Source organism: Triticum urartu, chromosome 6, assembly GCF_003073215.2.
Source record: "Triticum urartu cultivar G1812 chromosome 6, Tu2.1, whole genome shotgun sequence".
NCBI classification, from domain to species: Eukaryota; Viridiplantae; Streptophyta; class Magnoliopsida; order Poales; family Poaceae; genus Triticum; species Triticum urartu.
This window is the reverse complement of record NC_053027.1, coordinates 555,362,905-555,384,192: the sequence shown is the minus strand read 5'-3', so window position 1 is coordinate 555,384,192 and position 21,288 is coordinate 555,362,905. Positions and strand designations below refer to the sequence as shown.

The 21,288-nt window shown below is 45.0% G+C and overlaps 3 protein-coding genes across 5 annotated transcripts; all 3 read right to left on the bottom strand.

Annotated features, from left to right (window-relative positions):
- Positions 1-230: 230 nt before the first annotated feature.
- Positions 231-4,779, bottom strand: LOC125515320 (rab GTPase-activating protein 22-like). Of its 2 annotated transcripts, XM_048680772.1 has the most exons (11): positions 4,369-4,779; positions 3,913-4,008; positions 3,269-3,372; positions 2,603-2,799; positions 2,362-2,484; positions 2,112-2,200; positions 1,491-1,596; positions 1,250-1,347; positions 786-1,025; positions 594-677; positions 231-514 (listed from the first exon to the last, which is right to left on the bottom strand). In XM_048680772.1, the coding sequence occupies exons 1-11, from the start codon at positions 4,480-4,482 to the stop codon at positions 500-502; spliced, it is 1,266 nt and encodes a 421-aa protein (XP_048536729.1). In that variant the 5' UTR covers positions 4,483-4,779; the 3' UTR covers positions 231-499. The 2 variants fall into 2 exon arrangements, with proteins under 2 accessions (XP_048536729.1, XP_048536730.1); XM_048680773.1 differs by lacking the exons at positions 3,913-4,008; positions 4,369-4,779 and having other exon boundaries at positions 2,603-2,794.
- An 857-nt stretch (positions 4,780-5,636) lies between these two features.
- Positions 5,637-10,302, bottom strand: LOC125515319 (diphthine--ammonia ligase). The gene is made up of 12 exons (XM_048680770.1): positions 10,107-10,302; positions 9,958-10,029; positions 9,776-9,855; positions 9,452-9,677; positions 9,314-9,346; positions 9,124-9,206; positions 8,371-8,443; positions 7,842-8,175; positions 7,353-7,684; positions 6,870-7,189; positions 6,390-6,753; positions 5,637-6,304 (listed from the first exon to the last, which is right to left on the bottom strand). The coding sequence occupies exons 1-12, from the start codon at positions 10,182-10,184 to the stop codon at positions 6,092-6,094; spliced, it is 2,208 nt and encodes a 735-aa protein (XP_048536727.1). The 5' UTR covers positions 10,185-10,302; the 3' UTR covers positions 5,637-6,091.
- Positions 10,303-10,841: 539 nt separating this feature from the next.
- On the bottom strand, positions 10,842-15,004 carry LOC125515318 (casein kinase 1-like protein 10). Of its 2 annotated transcripts, XM_048680769.1 has the most exons (14): positions 14,486-15,001; positions 14,340-14,380; positions 14,059-14,128; positions 13,798-13,946; positions 13,609-13,704; positions 13,000-13,070; positions 12,821-12,882; positions 12,678-12,741; positions 12,475-12,559; positions 12,265-12,391; positions 12,114-12,187; positions 11,972-12,032; positions 11,782-11,882; positions 10,842-11,666 (listed from the first exon to the last, which is right to left on the bottom strand). In XM_048680769.1, exons 1-14 carry the CDS (start codon positions 14,559-14,561, stop codon positions 11,322-11,324), a joined length of 1,422 nt encoding a protein of 473 aa, XP_048536726.1. In that variant the 5' UTR covers positions 14,562-15,001; the 3' UTR covers positions 10,842-11,321. The 2 variants fall into 2 exon arrangements, with proteins under 2 accessions (XP_048536726.1, XP_048536725.1); XM_048680768.1 differs by having other exon boundaries at positions 13,609-13,946; positions 14,486-15,004.
- Between the last annotated feature and the right edge of the window lie 6,284 nt (positions 15,005-21,288).

Here is a 21,288-nt window from a genome sequence, read left to right as displayed (position 1 = left end):
TGCAATGTGCAAGGGTAAGGCTTGCCTCGTAGTATAATCTTTCCCCAGTGGGGGCTTCTAGCACCGGGTCTGTCTTTTGTGCTAATTATGTGCCATTTTATTTGTTGATTCCTACTCCTCTCCAACCACTGGATGCTAAAGAACCAAAACAAATTTAACTCCAGGAATATAGTTCTGAAAGGAAAATCTTTACATATCTCGATGTATGCAACAACAGTTGAGACTTGAAGTGTTTGAAGTATATTTATGAGGACTAGCAAACTTTGCTAACAAATAATCCTACTGGTATTTAACTCTACAAGAAATGCAACCTTTATTCCTGAACAATCCCACTGGTATTCATTTCCCTTTTGTGCAAGTACCAAATTACATAGTGGGTCAAAAAATTACAGAACATACACATCAAAAATGGAAAATTTTCTGCCATACAACTGTTTCTCCAGTAAAAAAAAAGGACCAATCGAATCTTGTTGCTAAGGATGCTTTCCTGTACATGTCGCTATGATGCTTTTACCTGCAGTTCAGGAAAGTACAGATTATTTTATTTGCATCTCCTTACCGTATAATGGTATAGGTATCGACAGGAAACTCACTGTGGTTAGGTACTTCTCCTGAATCGTCAATGCCCCTCTACATGCCTTTCTTGCATCCAGGCTTCCAGTGATTTCATTCAAAATCTGTTCTCAGGGGACAGGAACATAAAAAACATAACTTTCGGTTCTGATCAACATTGTGTGTGTGTGCGCGTGTGTGCGTGGGGGGAGAGAGAGAGGGAGAGAGAGGACCTTGACGACATCATCGAGACCTTTTGCCTCCCCCAGTAACCGCTTGTTTCTAGCCTCTATGACGCTAGCTACAACAAAGACCGATAGAGGGATCTGATCGTCTTGCTTGGCTGCCTGCAATTTTTTCCTTTCAAACTTTCCACACTGTTTTAGGGTATTTTCATCTTTTGCATTTGGTGGTCCAGTGTTACTCTCCAACATTGAAAAAAACCCTGGATTGTACTCCATAGACCACATGAGCTGCAACATTTTGAAGATCAATAAAATATAGTTTCAATTGTGGCCAGAACGCCTTCCATTAAGAAACCAATACCCCATGTAGTACAAATTGGAATTAGATTAAAAACTAAATGTCAATGATCATTATGTTTGATGACACTCCAGATTGAGTTGTCAAGAAAATTAATCTAGTGCACAGGCAACTAGCACACTACAGGTTAGTTAGCATTATCAAGAAATCTTACCTCCCAAAGGTACATCGTGTCTATAAAAGAGAACTCTCTACGAAAAATAACCATCAGCATCCGAAAGGCAAATAAGTATTCACCTCCATCAAGATTTTCTGCATACATTTTTTTATTAGGAAATACAAAAATTGGAGCTCGTTGTTAAATAATTGATGAAGCAAAGGCATTCGTTTCTTGAACAGTCTAATAAAGAAAATAAAATAAAATAAAGAACATTTAGCTCCAAAAAAAACTCTACCTAAATGCTCATGTAGCTTTGGGTCAACAGCTTTCATTATGGTTGACAAGGTGGTCAGCTGAGATCGAACTCCAATTGAGGTAGAAGTACTCTTGAAATTTTCACGCTGCATATTTTGAAGGTAAAATATTAAAGCTTTAAGCATATGCAGAAACATGAATGAAGTCAGATACCACATGCAGGCATGCAGCAGAAGAGCCTATTACTTCAGAGAAGTACAAAAGCGCAGGCCAGAACTTCAGAGTTTTTTTGCGTCTTCTTTCGATACCAGCATCAAGTAGTTACATTTATCCGCGTTGTCCCTTTAAGGTTTGGGAAATCAACAGATGCTTGTGCAAAGCAAAACTGGCTAGCTAAAATTCAGAGTTCAGACTGAGTAGGTCTCAAATTATACAAGCATATATTATCTTACAATAATTGTATGCATTGTCTTTTAACTTTAAATTGTATGCATTGTCTCTTATAGCCTTTTAGTTTTATAATGTTATCTGTAGAAACATAATCTAAAATCTCGCGCTGCCACTATGATGCAAGTTAGCAGAAAGCAATGCAGTTCCTAAACAATTGAAAATGTAAACGATCCAAATGTTTCATTGGTGATAGAAGGATAGGGGTGCTTACCACTCTGCGCATCAGCCGTTCAAAGCACCAAAAAGCATCTGCTTCATGTTCCAAAATTATTGATATTGGTGAACAAAGATCACTCATTCCTGCTCATGCATAAAGGATTTAACAAGCATACACAACATAGCATTTAGGAAACTGTCATTGTTAAGAATTTCCCTTTTTACTAATACTTGATCCACATTTGTTTAAGAAATAATTGATCTGCACCCACACAAAGAAGATATGCGTTGCTTAAACAACTCACCCTGACAGTAACCAATGTCAGTGTCCACCCATGCGTACACTGTAAGAATGTCCCACAGCCGTGCCAAATTCTCCTGGCTCTCGTAATACACTAATGTCCGGTCAGTTCGGTTAACATCAAGACCTGCAATTGATCAGTGGAAGAATCAGAAAACTTAAAAACTTGAAGACAACATACGGAAACTGCTATTTTTTTTTTACATGTGACGGATGCTGAAAACAGAGGCAGTACTGCTGCTTACCAATTTGGTGCAGAAGAAGTTTCCATTGAATGACTTCTTTTGTGAGCGGACCATTATTGGTTTGCTGTTCTCCAGTTGAGTTAGGATCCTCGATAGGCTGGCCATCTTCTGTTATGACAGGCATAGTGATTACCCTTCCACTACCAACAGTCGTGTCCATTTCTCGGCACTTTGTTTTCAGTTTCTCATATTCTAACCTATGAAAATATTCAAATCAGTATAATCCTCATCCCATTCATATGTCGCCTTTATAACTTTCTGAAAAGCATGGTGAACATCCTGAAGCAAAAAAATAGCATTGCTATGTGCAGCATAACATGTGACAGAACTACATTAGTCCAGTTTTTCAGCAAATTGAAATGAAACCTCTAGATACAATGGCTTGAATGTGTATCCCCTTTTTGTGGACTGCTTCAGCTCTTCTAGAGAACCCAATATCTCTAAACTATTTATTTGAGCAATTTAAACTCTCAATTACTCATAAGTATGAATGTATGATACTATGTGTTTGAAGTAGCCATTATTGCAAAAATAAGGATCAAGAAAAGGAAGGTGGCTGGTGAGAATCTTTGCAAGATGATAAAAACTATGTATTGCTTCTAATGACATTAAAATGGAATGAAATGAACAGACAAAAGTAAGATGCAGATGAGATTAAAAAAAAACCTTCTCTGTTGTCGCAATTGATTCCTCTGTTCGGTAGTGCTTTTAGGGTCGTAACAACCGAGCAAATACTCCCAAACTTCTCCTTTGATGTTTGGGTGGACGCCCTGTTGGCATAACCAAAATAAAGACAAGGTCCTGGTTCAGTTAAACTGAGGAGTCACAATATGTGCTTAGATGCGGTATATATGCCCCAAGGGATACTAACAACTGACAAGAAAATGCATGGTTGTTAAGAAGAAAAATTGCAAGGCTGAAAGGGTAGAAAAACAGTACAGTGTGAAAGGTCTGTGCTAACAAACATGATTCAGAGTCCTCCCACTGAATCTTGTATCAGTTGAAGAAACAAAACAAACTGATGGAGCCAAAATAACAAAACATGCCCTGTGCAAATTCCTATAAGTTCATTTCTCGCGAATAAGTATTGACTGTATGTAGCAGTGTGCAGACCCTTTTTCAAAGAGCAATACAAGCTGTCAACTAGTCCTGAATGCGAGTTTGACTGCGGGTGTTGTTACACATGAACATGATACATAACATTTACCCTGTCCTGCCCGGGGTGTGACATCGATACAATATGCGACTGAGCTCATCGCGCTGCTTGTGATGAATCTGGATAAAGAAAGATGTATATATATGTAGCTCACCCCACGCTGCACTCTCATGATCATTCCAGCGGCGTCGAGGCAGCCCTCCTCGTTGAACAGCAGCTTCCATCTCCTCGGACTCAGCGTGCGGCGAGGCTGCCAGAGGACAAAAAACAACAACAACAGCACAATCAGTCAATAAACCAATGCGCTCGACGATCAATACAATATACAATACAATACAGTCATTGATCTCTGCATGCAATCAGCTTCTGAGCAAAGGAGAAAAAAAAAAGAGGCTAGCTCTGCATCAAAAGCGGCAGCCTATGAGACTCTGAATTTGCACATGGATACAGGGGATCCATATATAAGCGGCAGAGAGCCTCATGCTTGTGTTCTGCTCTGATTCTACCTATCTGAACATAGGCATCCAGACGGGGATGATAATTCGTAATGCAGAGAAGAGATGATATATGCAGAGGAAAAAGGCAGAGGGGGGATCGCGTGCGTGCTTGCCATGGGCTTGAAGCGGGACTTGGGGGCGTCGGTGCAGTCGGGGCGGGTGGGGTAGATGGTCTCCGGATCGATGAGCATGTCCGGGTCGTTGTAGCAGCACGCCAAGAACATCATCTTGCCTGATCTCCCTTAACAATCGACCAGATCGGAGACAGACAGACAGACAGACAGACAGATCGACCGGGACGCCGGCGACCGGCGGGCGGGGCCGAGGATCGATCGATCGCCTGCGGCTGGCCGGGGCGGGGCGGGACGGCGGATGAAGATCGCCGGGCGGATAAGGATCGAGATGCTCCTCGATCGGTCGATCTGTGTGACGAGAGGGAGAGAGGTCAGAGGTGGTGTAACGGCTAAATTTGGCCGGGTCGGGAGTGGGGAGAGAGAGAGGAAGGAGGAGCGAGCGAGAGCGAGGGGAGACAAGAAGCACGGCACACAGCTGCTGGGTGCCTTTTTTCTTTTTCTTTATTAATATTATTATCATTATTACAACGTCAAGCACAGCTGCTTTTTAATTATTATTTTTAATTAATCAAGCTGATTTTTAATTATTATTTTTAATTAATCAAGGCGTGTCGACAAGTTTCCAGCTGGAATTGGTCAAGTCCAGTCTATAGAAATTCTTGTACTCCCTCTGTTCACTTTTATAAGGCCTTAAAGACATTTCAGACAATGTGCAAAATAGCCTATTTTTCAGTTGTCTGAAATGACTTATAAAAATGAACGGAGGGAGTAGTATTTATTTCTTCTTTGAGGGGAAATTGATTACTAACACAATTTATTCTTGCTATATACTTCCTTCATCCGTTCCTAAATATTTGTCTTTCTAGAGATTTCAACAAGTGACTAGTACATACGAAGTGAAATGAGTGAATCTACACTCTAAAATATGTCTATACACATCCGTATGTGATAGTCCATTTGAAATCTCTAAAAAGACAAATACAGAGTATTTAGGAACAGAGGGAGTATTTATATTATTCTTATACTCAATAACTGTTCTTGCGCATTCGTCGCATTCTGTATCGGCTGGTTGATGATTTGTTTTTTGCGGCTAGGATCGTTGTTGACCATCTTCATAAACTATAGGCTTCGATCGCTATCTGAAGATTTCCTTTCCGTTGGCTGGGCCTAATTATATAATTTTTTGGGCAGAGGATACATTACTTGTTACTTGTTATATTTATTATGATGATATCAAAAGGTTTGCCTTCTCCCTTTCAAAATAAAATAAAATAAGAGGTTTGCCTTGGAATGGTAGGCGCTCCAGATTTTGCAACAATTTTCCTTTTAAAAATATATCTTGGGAATATAATAAGCCGTGCGTGCTTGGTTGACACGACGAACACCCATGCCACTAACTGAGCCAGCCAACCAATGTCGTTACAAAGCTACAGCCACAGGCCAACCAGATACGATGTACTTTGTGGTAGTATAGTAGGGAGTACCATATTGATATAATCATCATCAATAATAAAAACCCAAAAATCACTTCACGGAGAGAAAGCTGCCGCCAACAGCAAGGCACCTGATTATCTGCTGTCCAGCTTGCTGCAGCGCCGGCTCCCTTGGCAGAGAATCCCATCCTACTACTGCTTGCCTCCAATGTTTCAACGGAAGATGCAACCACCTGGCACCAAGCTGCATGTGCAGACAGTGCACTACAGGCCAGGTTCTTGACTTAAGCTTTGGAAGCGAACAAGTTCAGGCCAAGGTTCTTCTTGGCTTAAGCCTTGGAAGCTAGTAGCTCGCACGTAATAACATCATCCATCGACGCGGAGCGGCCGGACCCCGAGACCGGGATGAGGTTGAAGACGGGCGCCCCGGCGGTTCTCAATGAACCATCGGCTCCTCCGAGCTCGGTGAAGGCCTCAGAGAATGCACGGGACATCGCGTCCGCTGCCGCCGCGTGCTTCACCAAATAGTAGAACCTCAGCATCTGCAGGTATAAATGAATTCAGTAATGCTGATTAGGAGGCGGGACCGGTGCGGTCATGAAAAGGAACGACAGGACAGGGACTTACCGTTACGTCGTCCCAGGTGAAGCCAGTGTCTGTCAGGGTCTTTGCGAGCTGGAAAGCACAAAACCTAGCTATGGCTTTCAAATGCTCCTTTGAGGGGTGTAGTTGTTCGGTGCTGGAACAGATCTTTGATGCGATGTCATTCGTGACTGAAACCAAAGCAGAGCAAATCTTCCCAGCAACCGCGTTGATCAGGCAGCATGAGTCATGCAAGCCAGAGTATTGTGCGCTCCACTCACTCGGGACTTTGCTTGATGATGGCTTTGACCCTCCGGCCTCCAGCTCTTTGGTAATATCTCCATCATCGTCATCGCCGTCGTAGTCATCAGTGGGGACATACAACGTTGGTTTTATCTCCACACATGCTCTGAAAGAATGGAACAAATATTTCTTATAAAGTTCAGCATGGCATCACCAAATATGTTTATCCAGATGACACGGGTTTTCTTGCTGATAAAAAAGATAGAAGAAAAATATGCTTACCCTTTTGGAAGATCCGGTGCTAGTACATATAGAATAGTAGGATATGATCCACTTCTTGCGGAATCCAGATGAGCAATATATGAATTCTGCAGCTTTTGTTCAACTGCTTCCTTCTCAGTGGATGTCAGGTGGGCAGAGCAGTACACCAGAAAGTGTATTGCTGAAGAGAAGATAGAGCTCTTGAAGGCATTAGCCACAGCTTCACTATTTCGCAGTGCTAGTTCCAGTTGAGCTGTTGCGCCACCAGGACAGAGCTTCATTGTAGGGGGGTCAAGCCCGAGCTGACCGGCCATATAGAGAATCTCTCCATAAAGTGTTGCCTGAAAGACATTAGAAAGAAATTTCATGTCCCAGAGTCATCATATGCGAACACTCAGTGCTAACTGAATATACCGGCAACTAGTCTGCGCTCTGCAGGCAGCAACTAGTCTGCAGACAGCTTTTAGTATGAATTCATGGCATTATCATGGAGTGTTCTTTTACCTGGCTATAAGGTCCAATGCAACTAGGAGCCCAGCATGAGATGCTTTGTACGTGCAGAACTCTTTTGACCAGATCATTTGCAACTAGAACCTCCACATATGCATGGCCCAAACCAGCCTGAACAAGTGGTAATTCAATTGTACTGCGCGAAGGAACACCAAGGTGACATTTCTTTTCTGTGATGAAGCTGACATAAACTTCATTGGCCAATCCAAATTCCTTCATGCTTGAAATGTAGAGGTGAACATATACAACATTTGCCCAACCTAACCCTCCGTCCTTGAGCCAATTCTCGATTCTGCTCAAAACTTTGACTAGATCTGCCTTCATGCCTATTGACGTAATGGAATTGTAAGTGAGTGTCCAACAAAGCAAGATGAAATAGAACATAAGGTACCCCACAAAAAAAGAGAACATAAGGTACTCCTACCAGGCAGAGAATTATGAATAGTTCAATAACATGGAAATAAGTAGCACAGGGGTATCCACCTTGGGAAGCACTAGAGGGTTCTTCTATCCAACAACCAATGGAAAACAAAGTCTTCCCTGTCTTTGAAATGCATACATTTGTATCTGGGTAAGCATCAGAGGTTGGTGTTGGATTCAAGGTCTGTTTGTTTTCCGCATCAGTGTGTGCAATAGCTAAATTTACTTCATACAAGCAACTAGAATTCTCTTCAGCAATGGCGCCATCCCCAATGCTGCTAGATGAACCTGGCTTGGGCTCAACATGAAATGCCAGCGGATGAAGAATTCCAACTGAAGCAATGGAATCAGCAGAGTGGAGTATCACTTCAAAATCATCAAGGACAATCCTTGCATTCTGCAAACGTAGGCATATTATAGTACAGAAAACTCAACAGTTATTGGTTGCTGGTAGAAAAAACATTACTATGCTCAACAGCCATCTGATGACATGTTAGAATAGACAGTGCCAACACGGCATGGAACATGGTGATGGTTACAGTCTACCTAACATTCTAAAACAAGTGGCATTTAGTCAGCTCTTCAAACTTACACGAAATAGAGGGCAGTCAAGAGTTAGTGTTTCGTACTCTCCACCTTCACCACAGACATTGATTCCAAAACTCCTAATAGGATAAACAAAGAAGATAAATTACAAGATGAAAATATATGCAAGCAAAAGACCAGCATTTACACAGAGATCAATGAGAATAAGACACGCAGAGAGGGACAAACTGTGGCACATTTTTTTCATTACAGAAGACTCCCATTTCTATTCCTGAGAAACAAAACAGATTTTGCTTCCAGGAACCAACAGGACATTAGTAGCCAGCTCACCAACAATCAGTAAATGCACACCAAATATAAGACCTAATGGTAGAAGTACTGTTCACAGTCAATCCATCATACAACCAAGAGCAACACAAACTGAGTTTTACTCACTTCGTTCACAAATATAAGATGTTCTATCTTTTTTGTGAACCAGATGTCTATAGACACGTTTTAGTGTGTTTGTTCACTCATTTCAGTCTGTATGTAGTCCATATTCAAATAGCCAAAACATCTTATATTTGTAACGGAGGGAGTACTAGCCAGCTACTTTTCGAGAACAATAAGACGCAAAAACTAGCATTCCTCTCCAAACACTGCAATTGCCGTGTATATATAGAAACCAGACCCACTAATTAATATCCCTACACATGAAGTTAATGCCTTCACTCATTCAAACGCAAACCTTTCATAAGGGACAAGAGGCCACTATTTCCAAAGAGCAAAAGGTCTAGACAGAAGGGAGTTAGAAACATACTCATTCATTTGGAGCAGATGGCCCTTAAGTTCAGCCAGTTCTTTACCCAAGTGGGCAGAAGGTTTCAGCCCCATTGCAGCAACCTATAAATCCCAACGGACCAACCACTTATATTCCAAAGAGATAAAGTGCAATGACGCAAGTAAATTAGAGAAAATCTACAAAACATAAACATGAGTACACTGTATACCTTGACAGTTATAGCCACAATGCCCCTTCTTATCTGCAGGGATTAAGACCAAAACAAAAGCTGACAACATTAGCGTGCAGTTTCTGCCAAGCCAGACAATCTGCCAAAGATAAAAGACAAACTGAAGTTCAATTTTACCATTTCTTCAAGAAGCAGAGTCTGATCCTGCCTCCACATGTAGGCGAGCGAGACCAGGCCCAGCCTCGAGCAGACGCTCTCGACCCGGAGCCTCTGGTAATCGGAGGCGATGGCGCCCGAAGACACGGCGCCAATGGACGGAATTCGCCGCTTCACCTCGCTCAGCAGGGCAAACATGTCCTCCACCTCGTCTCCCGCGGTAACGCTGTATTTAAGAGCATGATCCCTGCACACAACAATAGCCGGAATTCATCGGTGAAAAGAGCAGGCACAGCCTATAACATTCGGAGGGGAACAAAAGCTGAGGACAGACAGATATATTGCCTTGTGGATCCGCTGATGCGGCGGCGGAACAGGGGCAGCCCCATGCATTTGGCGTAGCAGACCACGATCTGGTGCCCGACCTAGATCCCCAAACGCCACAGCCACACAGCAATCAGCAAATAAATTACACGGCGCATAGCGGAAGAAAAATGTGGCGTGGGAGCGGGGAGGGCGGGCCGTACGGTCTGGTACATGTAGCTGTCGAGCTCGTCGACGGCGTCGTCGAGCGGGATGAGGTTGGCCAGGGCGACGACCTGCGGGCAGATTAGCGGCGAGGTTTAGCAAGGACGGAAACGCCGACGAGATTACTGGACGGGGGGTCGGGGTCTGCCTTGTGGCCGTAGTCGAGGCACCGCATCATGGAGAAGCAGCTGTCCTTGCCGCCGCTCACCAGCGCCACCACCTCCATCTCCGGCTCCGGCTCCGGCCGCCTCCCCGCTCGCTCCCTAGGCGGCTAGGCTAGGGTTAGTCAGAGAGTCGTCACTCCGTCAATCCTCCTCGAGCGCTGGAGGTCGGGCGTGATTTTTACTTCGTTTTGGGGGTAAAGTGAAAACGACGGGGATGGCTGACACGCCGGTCCCACCTGCCAGTGACTGGCGTGGAAACAGGAACCGTGTTACTTTACTTCCGTGGACTTTCTTGCGAACAAGGAATCAACTTTTAAAATGTAATTTTCATGTCAAAGTTTTTAGAACGTTCTCCCTCCGTTCCCCCTCCGTTCCAAATTACTTATCGCAGGTATGAATATATCTAAATGTATTTTAGTTCTAGATACATTCATTTTTTGCGACGAGTAATTTGAAACGGAGGGAGTATTTAGCTGTATAAATATTTTTGAACGATGCAAGTGTTTTTATTTAATGGTAAAAAATCATTATTCTTCTGTTCTAACGGCCAAAAAAATCATTTCTGTTTTACTGGTAACAGCGGCAGGAATTGAGCATTTTTTATGAAATTTACATAATTTCTCTTCCAAAAATGGCCATTTCTTGTACAATCACAGTTTTTTAAAAATCTTATACAATCACAATCCATATACGTCACGATGCTGCAATGCAAGAATATCTATAATCAAGGAGACTGGAATTTTCATACTGGAAGTTACTTTCATCAACTTTCTGTTGCTGAACAAGCAGATCCAGAGGTAGCAACAAACGGGAAGAGAAAATACAACAAAGTCTCAGAAAAAAGTTTGCCAAGTCCCAGCGGGAAGGTAATAAAGAAACATAAATATGTTGAATCTTGACCACCTCTAAATTAATCACCACGAAGCTAGGACTTGGCCCTAACGCGCACACGCCGACGACGAAGACGACAACAACAACCAACAGCAGCAGCAGCAGCAGCAAATTATTGCTATCTATCAAACAATGATGGTGGTGGTGATACTACCAACAGGCTGGAGCACCATGGAATTATGGGATGCTCCAGGCGGACTGTTGACGAATAGGGTGGTGGTATCCTGTCATTTACAGAGTCGCAAACAGCGTCGTTTCCTTGTTCCATCGTTCGTTCTCGGGTTCGGGTTCCCTTGCCCCCCTTCCTGTTATTTCCTCTTGCCGGTGCCGAGGGACAGGAGCTCGAGGCTGCGGTGGAGGGGCTCGTCGCGCGACCCTCTTGCGACCGCTGCCCGTGAGAGGGATGTGGCCCTCGACTCGCTCACTCCAGGATTGACTCTCTGGGTGCTGGACGGGCGGCTGCCGCCGTTATTGCTGCTGGAGAACAACCTGCTCGTTCGGCTGTACTGCTGCTCGCTCGGTTCCATGGATGAGCCTGGCCTGCTGCTTGATGCAACTGCTCTCCTGGACGCACTGCCTGTACGAGAGGATGTACGGGGTCTCTCCGTGGTCCTCTCCACAGTCCTTTCGCCGGACCGGTCTGTGCTATGCATCTGCAGAAATGAGACATTCATGGTTGTCAAGTTCATGGCACACATAGAAGGTCCACTACATGCGGCGAAGCAAAGTTTATATCTCTTCTATTCTGGAACAGGGAGTTGGACTTACAATCTCCTTTAATGACATCGATACAGTTTCCCGTGGTCGGGTTGCGTGGTTGTCACTCTGATTCAGAGAAGCACTGGGATTCCTCCGAGCAGATGCTTCGCCTGTGACACAAGATGCTTCTAGGCTGTCATGATTGCATGGTTTGTATCATAGTTTCATTACAACAATTTTCATGAGCACAAGAACAAACCTGGGGCCTTCTCTATCTTCTCGATAGAAGGTCCAGCAGCTCCACTGACTCTTTCACTTGGCTGAACCAAGAATTGTGAACAAAGTTAACAATCTTCATGACAGGACAGTGTACCCAATTATTACAACCAAAGACTACATACCCTCATCCTTGGATTCGAGCCTATCTGGGGATATTTCAAAATGGTCCAGTCAAACACATAATCGAATTGGTATCCTGCAGAAATAATGCAGTTAGAAATGGGTACAGGCAGAAATTCATGAGAACAAGGTAAAGTTAGTCCAAATACACACCTTCCCGGATGAAGAGATCACGGAATAGTCTCTTTAGGTAAGAATAATCTGGCTTGTCTTCAAACCGCAATGATCGACAGTAGTGGAAGTAAGAAATGAATTCTGAAGGGTAAGACTTGCAGAGTACCTGGCACAAATCATAATATGCAAGTGTCAGTTTACTGAGGTTACTAAAAAAAGGGATGCATTAAGTTCCCAAACATGAATTACCTCCACTGGAGTAAGCATCTTCTTCTCACTAATTTTGTCATATTTCTGCTTCTTAGTGCCCGCTTTCAGCCCCTGCCATGGCAGACTGTTGAATGTAGAAAGATGGATGAAGTTAGCATTATTTAGAGAAACGTAAAGACATCATTGGTGCAAAACGTTGGAAGAAAACAACATGTATGGAATGATAGATATGACACACTAACCTGCCTCTGAGGAAGTACATAAGTACATAACCAAGTGATTCTAAATCATCTCTCCTGCTTTGCTCTGCATCAGAAGGGACTTATGTTAGACAAAACTTAAATTAGCTACTCATTTCATCATTCAGAAAGCACAGCAAACTCACCAACGCCAAGGTGAGTATTGACACTAGCATAGCGTGCAGTTCCAGTGAGATTCTTGTTCTCCCTGCACATTGAAGTGAACATGGCATCATAATCAATACAAGGAAAGTACATTTAGTTGTTGACAATGCCCCTGTAACATCATTTATATTTTGCAGCAGTACAAGTAGTTTAAGCTAACCTGTAGGGGATGTGCTTATGAGTCTGAAGGTCTCTGAATTTCTTTGCAAGTCCATAATCTATTATATATACCTGGCATGAATGTCAACAATATACAAAATTAGTTGGATTCAGAGATAAAACATGAGCTTTATCAAAAAACCTTGCTAGCTTATGGCCTTAGTTAGTTGCATAACCGATTGCCTATACCAATGGACATTCTCTGTAACTAACAATCTGACAGCCTGTATCAATGGACCATCTATGTCATCCACTCTTGGTCATTAACCATGTCCTTGTTACCTCAGAAGCAGCAACATCATTACAAGCATGTTAACACAACCAATGATAGCAATTAACTACTTCATCAGATATTGGACTACTGGGGCAGTAATTTAGCATTCAAACCATGTTTCTCTACTACAGCATCATTGTTGGACCTTCTTCAAGAATGCAAACCGCAAACCCAACACTCCACAATTAATAACATCAACACACTACACAATAAGCTATGTGGTTAACTGGCAGAATGCATAAACAATATTTTGCTTTTAAACAAGATGGTAGTCTGGAGTATCTGGAGTACAAGAGTCTAATTAAATTAGCAGAGTGCGGATATATAAGTGCAAACCTGATTGGCTTTCCTTCCGAGGCCCATAAGGAAATTATCAGGTTTTATGTCACGATGAAGAAATCCCTTTTGATGCATGTACTCAACTCGATTAATCTGGAATGTTTGGCGAAAGGGAATGCGGTTAACACCAGAAATCTGTATAAAACTGAAAACTGGGATATAACAATGAACCGGAGGTGTTCTCACCATCTGATCAGCGAGCATGAGCACGGTCTTGAGCGAGAACTTTCTACTGCAGTAGTTGAAGAGGTCCTCGAGGCTGGGTCCGAGAAGATCAATCACCATCACATTATACTCTCCCTCCACACCAAACCACTTGAGGTGCGGAATGCCAGCTTTTAAGTTAAGCGAGAACAAATAAACATCTCAGCTCAATTTCGCCACCACCAACCAATCCAACTACATTGATAGACATGATCAAAGAAAGGTCAATGACCATAGACTTACTTCCTCCTTGGAGAAGCATGTAGAGCTTGGACTCGTAATGGAGCTGCGGGTGCTTGGTCTTGACATTTTCCTGAAGAAGGACCACAAAGCAGCGTCTCAGCAACCCCAGCGGCTAAAATATTTTCCACTAGCTAAACTGAATAGGTACAGCAACACAAGCATTTCACTAGAGCGTGCATCTTATGATCATCTTTTAGCACAAGCAGCAAACAATATGACTCTTCTCAACCTGAATCAACTTAACCAAAACTCTTAGGACATAGTAGGACGGAACCCAGTACCAGTTTGACGGCGACCTCCTCTCCGGTCTGCACATTCACAGCTGCAAGCAAGACGAGCGGCAAAGTCAGCACCTTGCTTCACATCCCAGAAGCAGAAGCAAGGAGGATAAAAGAAGAGGAATATTGGAGAGGGGCGGCGAGCTGACCGAGGAAGAGCTCCCCGAAGGATCCGCTCCCGATCTTCTTGCCGAGCTTGAACTTGCCGCCGACGATGTGATCCATCTCCGGTTACCGCTGCCTGCCTCCCGACGAATCAACGACCTTCTCTCCCCCCTCTCGTAACCCCGCGAGATCCAAACCCGCCGCGGCGGCGCCCGGGAGCGAATCGAGCCGGGATTTCGTCCGACAGCCCAGATCCAGACACGCCGCCGAGAAATCCGGGCGCCGACCGAGCAGATATGTACAGAACGGGAAGCAAGAATCGAATAAACGAAACAAATCGAAGCGAGCGGGGCGGCGGGTTGGGTATGCGCGCGGGGGGCGAGGAGATCCGGGCGCAAAAAGGGCTTCTCCGGACGAGGCAGCAAGCAGCCTAGGTTCCTCCGGCCGGCGGTGGAAGGAGGGGCGGGGCGGCGGACGGAGGGTAGGGGGGTGGGGGTGGGGGAGAGAGCAAGGCGAAGGCGAAGACGGCGACCAGCGAGGGAGGGTGTGGGGGAAAGGTGGAGGCGTGGGATGGGGGATGGATGGGTGGATGATTAGTAAATAGAGGGGCGGACCGGTTACACGCACAAAACTCACCGACTGATTGCGATTACTGGTAAGTAGTAGTACGTACTACTAACCAACGGCCAGCCAGCCAGACACAGCCCGTTTCTGGTTTCCTTCCGTTGCTAGCCACTGACTGCAGAAAAAATCATTCTTTTTGGGAGCAAATAAAATCCTTTTATTTCTAGGTAATATACTGTTTTTGTTTGAATTGAATTGAATGGGTTTAGTTATCTCTAGGTATTAGGCCGGTGATTTTGTCCGGATAAGTCAAAGTGTTTTGCTTGATGCTAGTACTCCCTACGTTTTTATTTAGTTCGCATATTAGCTTCGGTCAAAGTCAAGCTTTACAAACTTTGACCAAGTTCATATACAAAAATATTAAGATATACAATAACAAATCAACAACATTAGAGTTATTATTAAATATACTTTCACATCGTATAGATTTATTATGATAAATGTCTATATTGTTTTTTATAAACTTGGTCAAATTTTACTAAGTTTAACTTCAATCAACTCTAATATGCAGAATAAATAAAATCGGAGGGAGTACCTGCTGTGAAAGCGGTCAGTCGGGCGGAATCCTTTTTCGTTCCGGTGCCCACCACCAGCAGCACGACGACCACCACGGCAGCAGCACTCATGTCACTCCGACACGGCCTTTTTACCGGCTCCCGACCGGCCTTTTCGTTTCGCCCCAGCATGAAGAAATCAACGCCTTTCCACCACGTGACCCGAACGGTTGTTGTTGTTGTTAGCATCACAAACACAAACACGCGGTTTCGCGTCTAAAAGCGTGGTCAGCGTGCCTTGTTAGCACAAGAAGCATTAAGCTGCTTTTGCGCGATGCGTGTCCCCCTCTTCTTGCCGGAAAAAAAAGGTTATCCAGATAATTGGTTCAAATGCATACTTCATCCGTTTAAAATTACTTGTCGCAGAAATGGATATATCTAGACGTATTCTAGTTCTAGATACATTCATTTTCGAGACAAATAATTCCGAACGGAGAAAGTAGTTAGCATATATCTTTTTGTTTAATAAGGTTAGTTATCATATACTAGTAGTATGTACAAATCTAAGACAAGAATTTTGGGAGGGAGGAAGTATATTGTTAGCAGGCTAAAATGGTGTGGATGGTGATAATTAAAGGGGCGGATCATTTGATTTGGCTAATAAAGATAGGGCATTAATTAAAGAAAAATTAAGCGGCACGTAGCTAGGGCGCAGCTGCTGCTGCGGCGGTGGGGCAGGAGTATCTTTCTTTCTTTCCTTCCTACCGGATAGAACGGCGTCTCGTGGTGGGCCCGCCAGGTTAGGTACCGCCCGACACGTTCTGCGCTCACCGCGCCACCCTACATCCAACGGAAAAATCCCACGGCCAGATGCACTGTACGGAGGGGCGCACGGCCAGCCGGCGACGACGTGATGATCCGGGGAGCTTCCGGGAACGGACGGACGGCCCGGCCTGGGATGGGAGGGGCGGTGGCCGGCCGTTGACGTCGCGTGGCGTGGCCGGGTCCGGCCGCGGCGCATCGCACGGCGACGCAACGCGGCGGTAACTTCGTCGTGCACGCCGATCGATTAATCAAGTCTTCTTCTCCTTGACGAGATCCAGGGATCAATTCGCCCATGTTTTGCTCGTGAGAGGTCTGGACCTCGTTCCCACCACGCATGTTCTCCTCGTGCTGGGTTTTTTTCTCTCTTTTCCTTTTTTTGGAGCAAATCGTGGCGAGTTTATTACTGCATATTTGCATGGATTGCGACGGGATCGATTCATCGACGCGAGAGAGCATTGTGGTGTACGCTACTCGCTCGTCGTAGTACGATCGGCCGGCGTGTACGTTGTTCTCTTGCCTTCCTCGATGATCTGGATGTACATTGGGTTTGGACTTGACATTTTGTGATGTGATATGCTAAAGAACCGCGTACTCATCTTGCTGAGCTTGTTTTTGGCTTTTTAATTAGGCGTCTACGATTTGCACTCGCGTTGCGTACAGGCTGAATATATTCTCCCCCCTAGCAAATTGTGCGGTGCGGATGCGAGAGAAAATGTCCTATCTTTCTCCCAAAGAATTAGGGCTCAAGCTAGACAGCGAAGCATTATGAAAAAGTCTTCTGAAAAAACAAAAAATCATTATGATAACTGAAAATCATCCACATTCTTCCTCTCGCGCATGTCGTCGGCACGCCGGAAAATGGCACCATCGAAATATGGCGGTAATATTCCACGAAAGACACCAAACTCCGTCAACAATCGCCAGCGGAGTGGATCTGGAAGGGTCCGTGACATAGAGGAGAAGGCGGTGATAGGTTCAACGGTGAGCCCTTTAGCCCTTGTCTCTGTCAACCCATGGACTAGAGGAACACAGTCACCCTTGACCTGAGAACCAAAGCTCACTTCAACAATGTTGCTACAACCTCGGCGGCCTTTCTTTTGAAACATCAAGGGGGGGGGGGGGGGGGGGGGGGGAGGGGGTTGGAGCACACACGTTCGTTGTAGTCACCACTGTTACCAAAGCCACAGTGTCCACCGACAAAACCCTAACAACTAAGGGCATCTATAGCAGGTCCGCCTTACCGCCGGCCGCCATAGGGGATATGGAAGCTGCGGTGGTTGTGCGCGAATACATATTTGTCGTAACGTGGCCTTCATTTTCTGTTCCTTCATGTGCGTCCCACTTGTGATTCGGACATCAGTTCAATTTCATTCCTCGGCATGGAAGGTTTTTGGTACCAAATTTCATCACTGGTTTACCCTAGGATTTACAAAATGGATTCAAAGAAACAACCAGGAGATGAACAACCTTAAAGAGACTCACGTTGATTCCTTGAACTACGGGCTCTTCTTTCTCTTGGAAGTAACCTCGTAGGCGGGGGAAGGCTTCAGCTGCGCCGACTTTCTATGGCCATGCATTCGGTGAATGCAGGTGTGTCTCGGATGCGGGGCAAGGCCACATCCTTGAAGACCGGTGTGAGCACGGCTTCCATTTCCGTGGGGGCGACCATCGAGATGCGGTGGAAGTACTTGAGAGCGGCTGACGGCTGATTCAGCCTCCAAGAATTCCCACGCGCTCTTCCATTAATTCTCTCTTGGTGTGGTCCTCTTCGGTCTTGACAACAACAGGTTTGCATGGAGGGTGCGGCCGCACCGACATGATAGATTGGGGTGATTGTGCAGGCGACGGGGATGGGGAATAGATGACAGAAGGCGGTCCGGCGATGGGGATGAGGGGAGAGGGTGTGTGGTGACACCTACGAAAGGGTGTGTGTGTTGAGACGGGGAGGGGATTTGACGCATGTAGGTGGGAAACAAATGCGGAACGCGACGATGGCCATTAATTGATGCTCTTCACGGCGGACAAACGACTATGACATAGACGTCGGACGGACGCATGGCCAGCCTGCGCCGCCCGCGTCTGGCCGGTGACGACGCCGATCTCAGAGCTTCCAGGGAACGGATGGACGGACGGCCCGGCCTGGGACTGGGAGGGCGGTGGCCGGCTGTTGACGTCGCGTGGCGTGGCCGAGCACCGTGCGCGCGGCGACGGAACGCGGCGGTAACTTTGTCGTGCACGCCGATTGATTAATTATTAACCCTAGTCTTCTTGCCTCCTTCTTGGTCTTCTTGACGAGACCCCGGGCTCAATTCGCCCATGTTTTGCTCGTGAGGGTTTGGCAACTTGGCATCCACGGCCGGATCCTCGTTCCCGTCACGCATGTTCTCGTGTTGGGTTTTGACGGAGATGCCGTGGCGATTTTGTTACTGCTACTTGCATGGACTGCGACGGGATCGACGACGCGGGAGAGCGTTGTAGTGCACGCTAGCGACGCAAAGAGGAGCATACGTTTTTGTTCTCTTGGCTTCCTCGACGGCCTGAATGTACATCCGGTTTGGGCTTACATTTTGTGATGTGTCAAAAGAACCGCGTATCGGTCTTGCCGAGTATTTTTGGCAGCCTACGTCGCTTTTTAGGCGTGCACGGTTTGCACTTGCGTTGCGTACACAGGCTGAATATATTCTCCCCCGAGCAATTTGTGTGGTGCGGATGCGAGAGAACAAGAGAGGAGAAAAAGTAAAATGTCATATCTTTCTTCGGAAGGGTTGGTGCTCAAATTAGATAATGCTCATTATAAGTACGTCGTGGGAGAAAATAAAAATACAGTATCATCCTTGAAAAATCATCCGCCTTCTTCCTCTCGGACACACATGTTATCACGCATCAGAAACAGGAAAGTAACATCGATGCAAGTAGCCGATAAATCATCAAACTCTGTCGAGAAGCACCGACGACGTGGATCCTCAGGCGATGATGGGTTTAACGGTGCACCCTTTGGCCCTTGTTGTCTCTGTCACCTCGTGGAGTAGAGGAAGATGGCCACCCTTGCCCTGAGGACCGAAGCTCGCTTCATTCCAACGTAGTCGCGCCGCAACCTCGGCAACCTTGTCTGGAGGCTAAAAACGTGCACCGAGATCCACGATCCAGGTATGCACACACGAGCTTTCCAGATCTGCCGTTGTTGAGGGGGGAAGGAAGCCGTCCCATCAAAGGGGAGGATTTGGAGCACGCTTGTTCGTCGTAGCCACCACTGTTGTCGAAGCCATACCGTCCGCTGACCGAAGCCCTGACGACTAACACCGAAACATACATCAAGCAACAAAGATTGATGTGAGGTCGTGAAGAGGAGGAAGACCTCCATGGAGCCGCATAGAACTGCAATTGATTGATGCAACAGAGCATTGTAGTGTACAATAAGCGAGTAACGACCAATCACACATTAATAGGTAAAGTAATAAAGTAAAGTAAAGAGAGAAACATTGTTCTTTTGGCTTCCTCGATCGGTACATCGAGTTTGGACTTGACGCTGTGTGACATGTCATGTCAACTTATTTTTGGAAGTCTACAGCATTTGTACTTGCGTAGCATAGAAGCACTATAAATAAAGAGAAAAGTACTGAATATGTTCTCAACTCCATCAATATGTGTCCCCGCAAAAGAAAAAGGTCTAGCAATTCGTGGGGTGGAGATGTGAGGGAGAATCCCAGAAAAGAGAAAAGAAAATGTTCCATCAATAATGAATATCATAAAGGAAAAACGTCCTCCATGGCTCATGCGATTGCTATGTTTTCATAATAGTGCATATGAGATCATCGGGAAGGTTCTCCATGCATGTTTGCACTACTACTAACTAGCTCAGAATATTGTAAAAATGTTGATTGATTAGTACTCCCTCCGTTTCAAAATATAAGGTGTGCTAGTTTTTCAAGAAGACTTCTTCCGGTCCAAAATATGTCAGACTATCGGTAAGGTTTGAAAATATATCTTGATTGATTAGTACTCCTTCCGTTCCGAAATATATGAGATTACCGGGAAGGTTCCCCATGCATGTTTCTACTACTACTAACTACTAGGTAAGAACATTACTAAGTTTGACCAAGTTTATAACGAATATGTCAACAACTATGATACTAAATAAATGAAATATGAAAATATATTTCATGAAGAATGTAATGATGATTTTGTATTGTAGACATTCATATATTTCTCAATAAACTTTTTTTTCTGCAGATAATAATTCTTAATAAACTTGGTCAAAGTTAGAGAGGCTTGACTTAAAAAAAAAACTAGTACAACTTATATTTTGGACCGGAGGGAGTAATAAATTAACCATAAAACAGTCTTATATTTAGTTGCTGAGGTACCATAGATACACCCACCATGGAATGCGAGGTGGTATCATTATCATTGTTAGATACAAATACAAAAGGGTCGAAAGCAAGCAAAAAACCATCGAGTGCCCGTACTGTAAAGGTACTCCCTCCGTCCACGTTGTTGCAAGCTAGTTTGATGTGGGACGGAGGGGGGTACTTATAAAGCTCGATTGAGAGTTACACCGTCTGCATTGCATTGCATTGCGCTGTGGATGCAACCAATGAGACTGAAAATGTTATCTTAAGGTAAGAAGATGTGTGTGACAGAAACGATTTTCCTAGCGCTGGCCGGTGCGCAAGTTGGAACCATCCGCGAGCCGTTGGTTCCGAGAGAACACAAAAGATAATCCCGTCGCCGATTAGTAAACCCCGTCAGTTAACCGGCGAACCCCCGTGATTAGTGAGGTCAATGTCAGCCAGGAACCCAGGACGGCGATATAATCATGGCGACAGACGGAGACCGTCCCTGCACACTGACTGGCTCCCCATGTGGAGCACGTCACGGTCGGATTAAGTTAGAGGGATTAGACT

Coding starts and splice junctions, on each gene's coding strand:
- LOC125515320 (XM_048680772.1), bottom strand. CDS start 4,482: ATGATGTTCTTGGCGTGCTGCTACAACGACCCGGACATGCTCATCGAT. Junction 2,485..2,602: donor ACTTCTTCTGCACCAAATTG/GTAAGCAGCAGT, acceptor GATCAATTGCAG/GTCTTGATGTTAACCGAACT. Junction 1,348..1,490: donor AAAGCTACATGAGCATTTAG/GTAGAGTTTTTT, acceptor AAATGTATGCAG/AAAATCTTGATGGAGGTGAA.
- LOC125515319 (XM_048680770.1), bottom strand. CDS start 10,184: ATGGAGGTGGTGGCGCTGGTGAGCGGCGGCAAGGACAGCTGCTTCTCC. Junction 7,685..7,841: donor ACCCTCTAGTGCTTCCCAAG/GTGGATACCCCT, acceptor TTACGTCAATAG/GCATGAAGGCAGATCTAGTC. Junction 7,190..7,352: donor GCATTGGACCTTATAGCCAG/GTAAAAGAACAC, acceptor AATGTCTTTCAG/GCAACACTTTATGGAGAGAT.
- LOC125515318 (XM_048680768.1), bottom strand. CDS start 14,561: ATGGATCACATCGTCGGCGGCAAGTTCAAGCTCGGCAAGAAGATCGGG. Junction 14,129..14,339: donor AGGAGGTCGCCGTCAAACTG/GTACTGGGTTCC, acceptor GTCCTTCTTCAG/GAAAATGTCAAGACCAAGCA. Junction 13,071..13,608: donor TCGGAAGGAAAGCCAATCAG/GTTTGCACTTAT, acceptor CATTCATGCCAG/GTATATATAATAGATTATGG.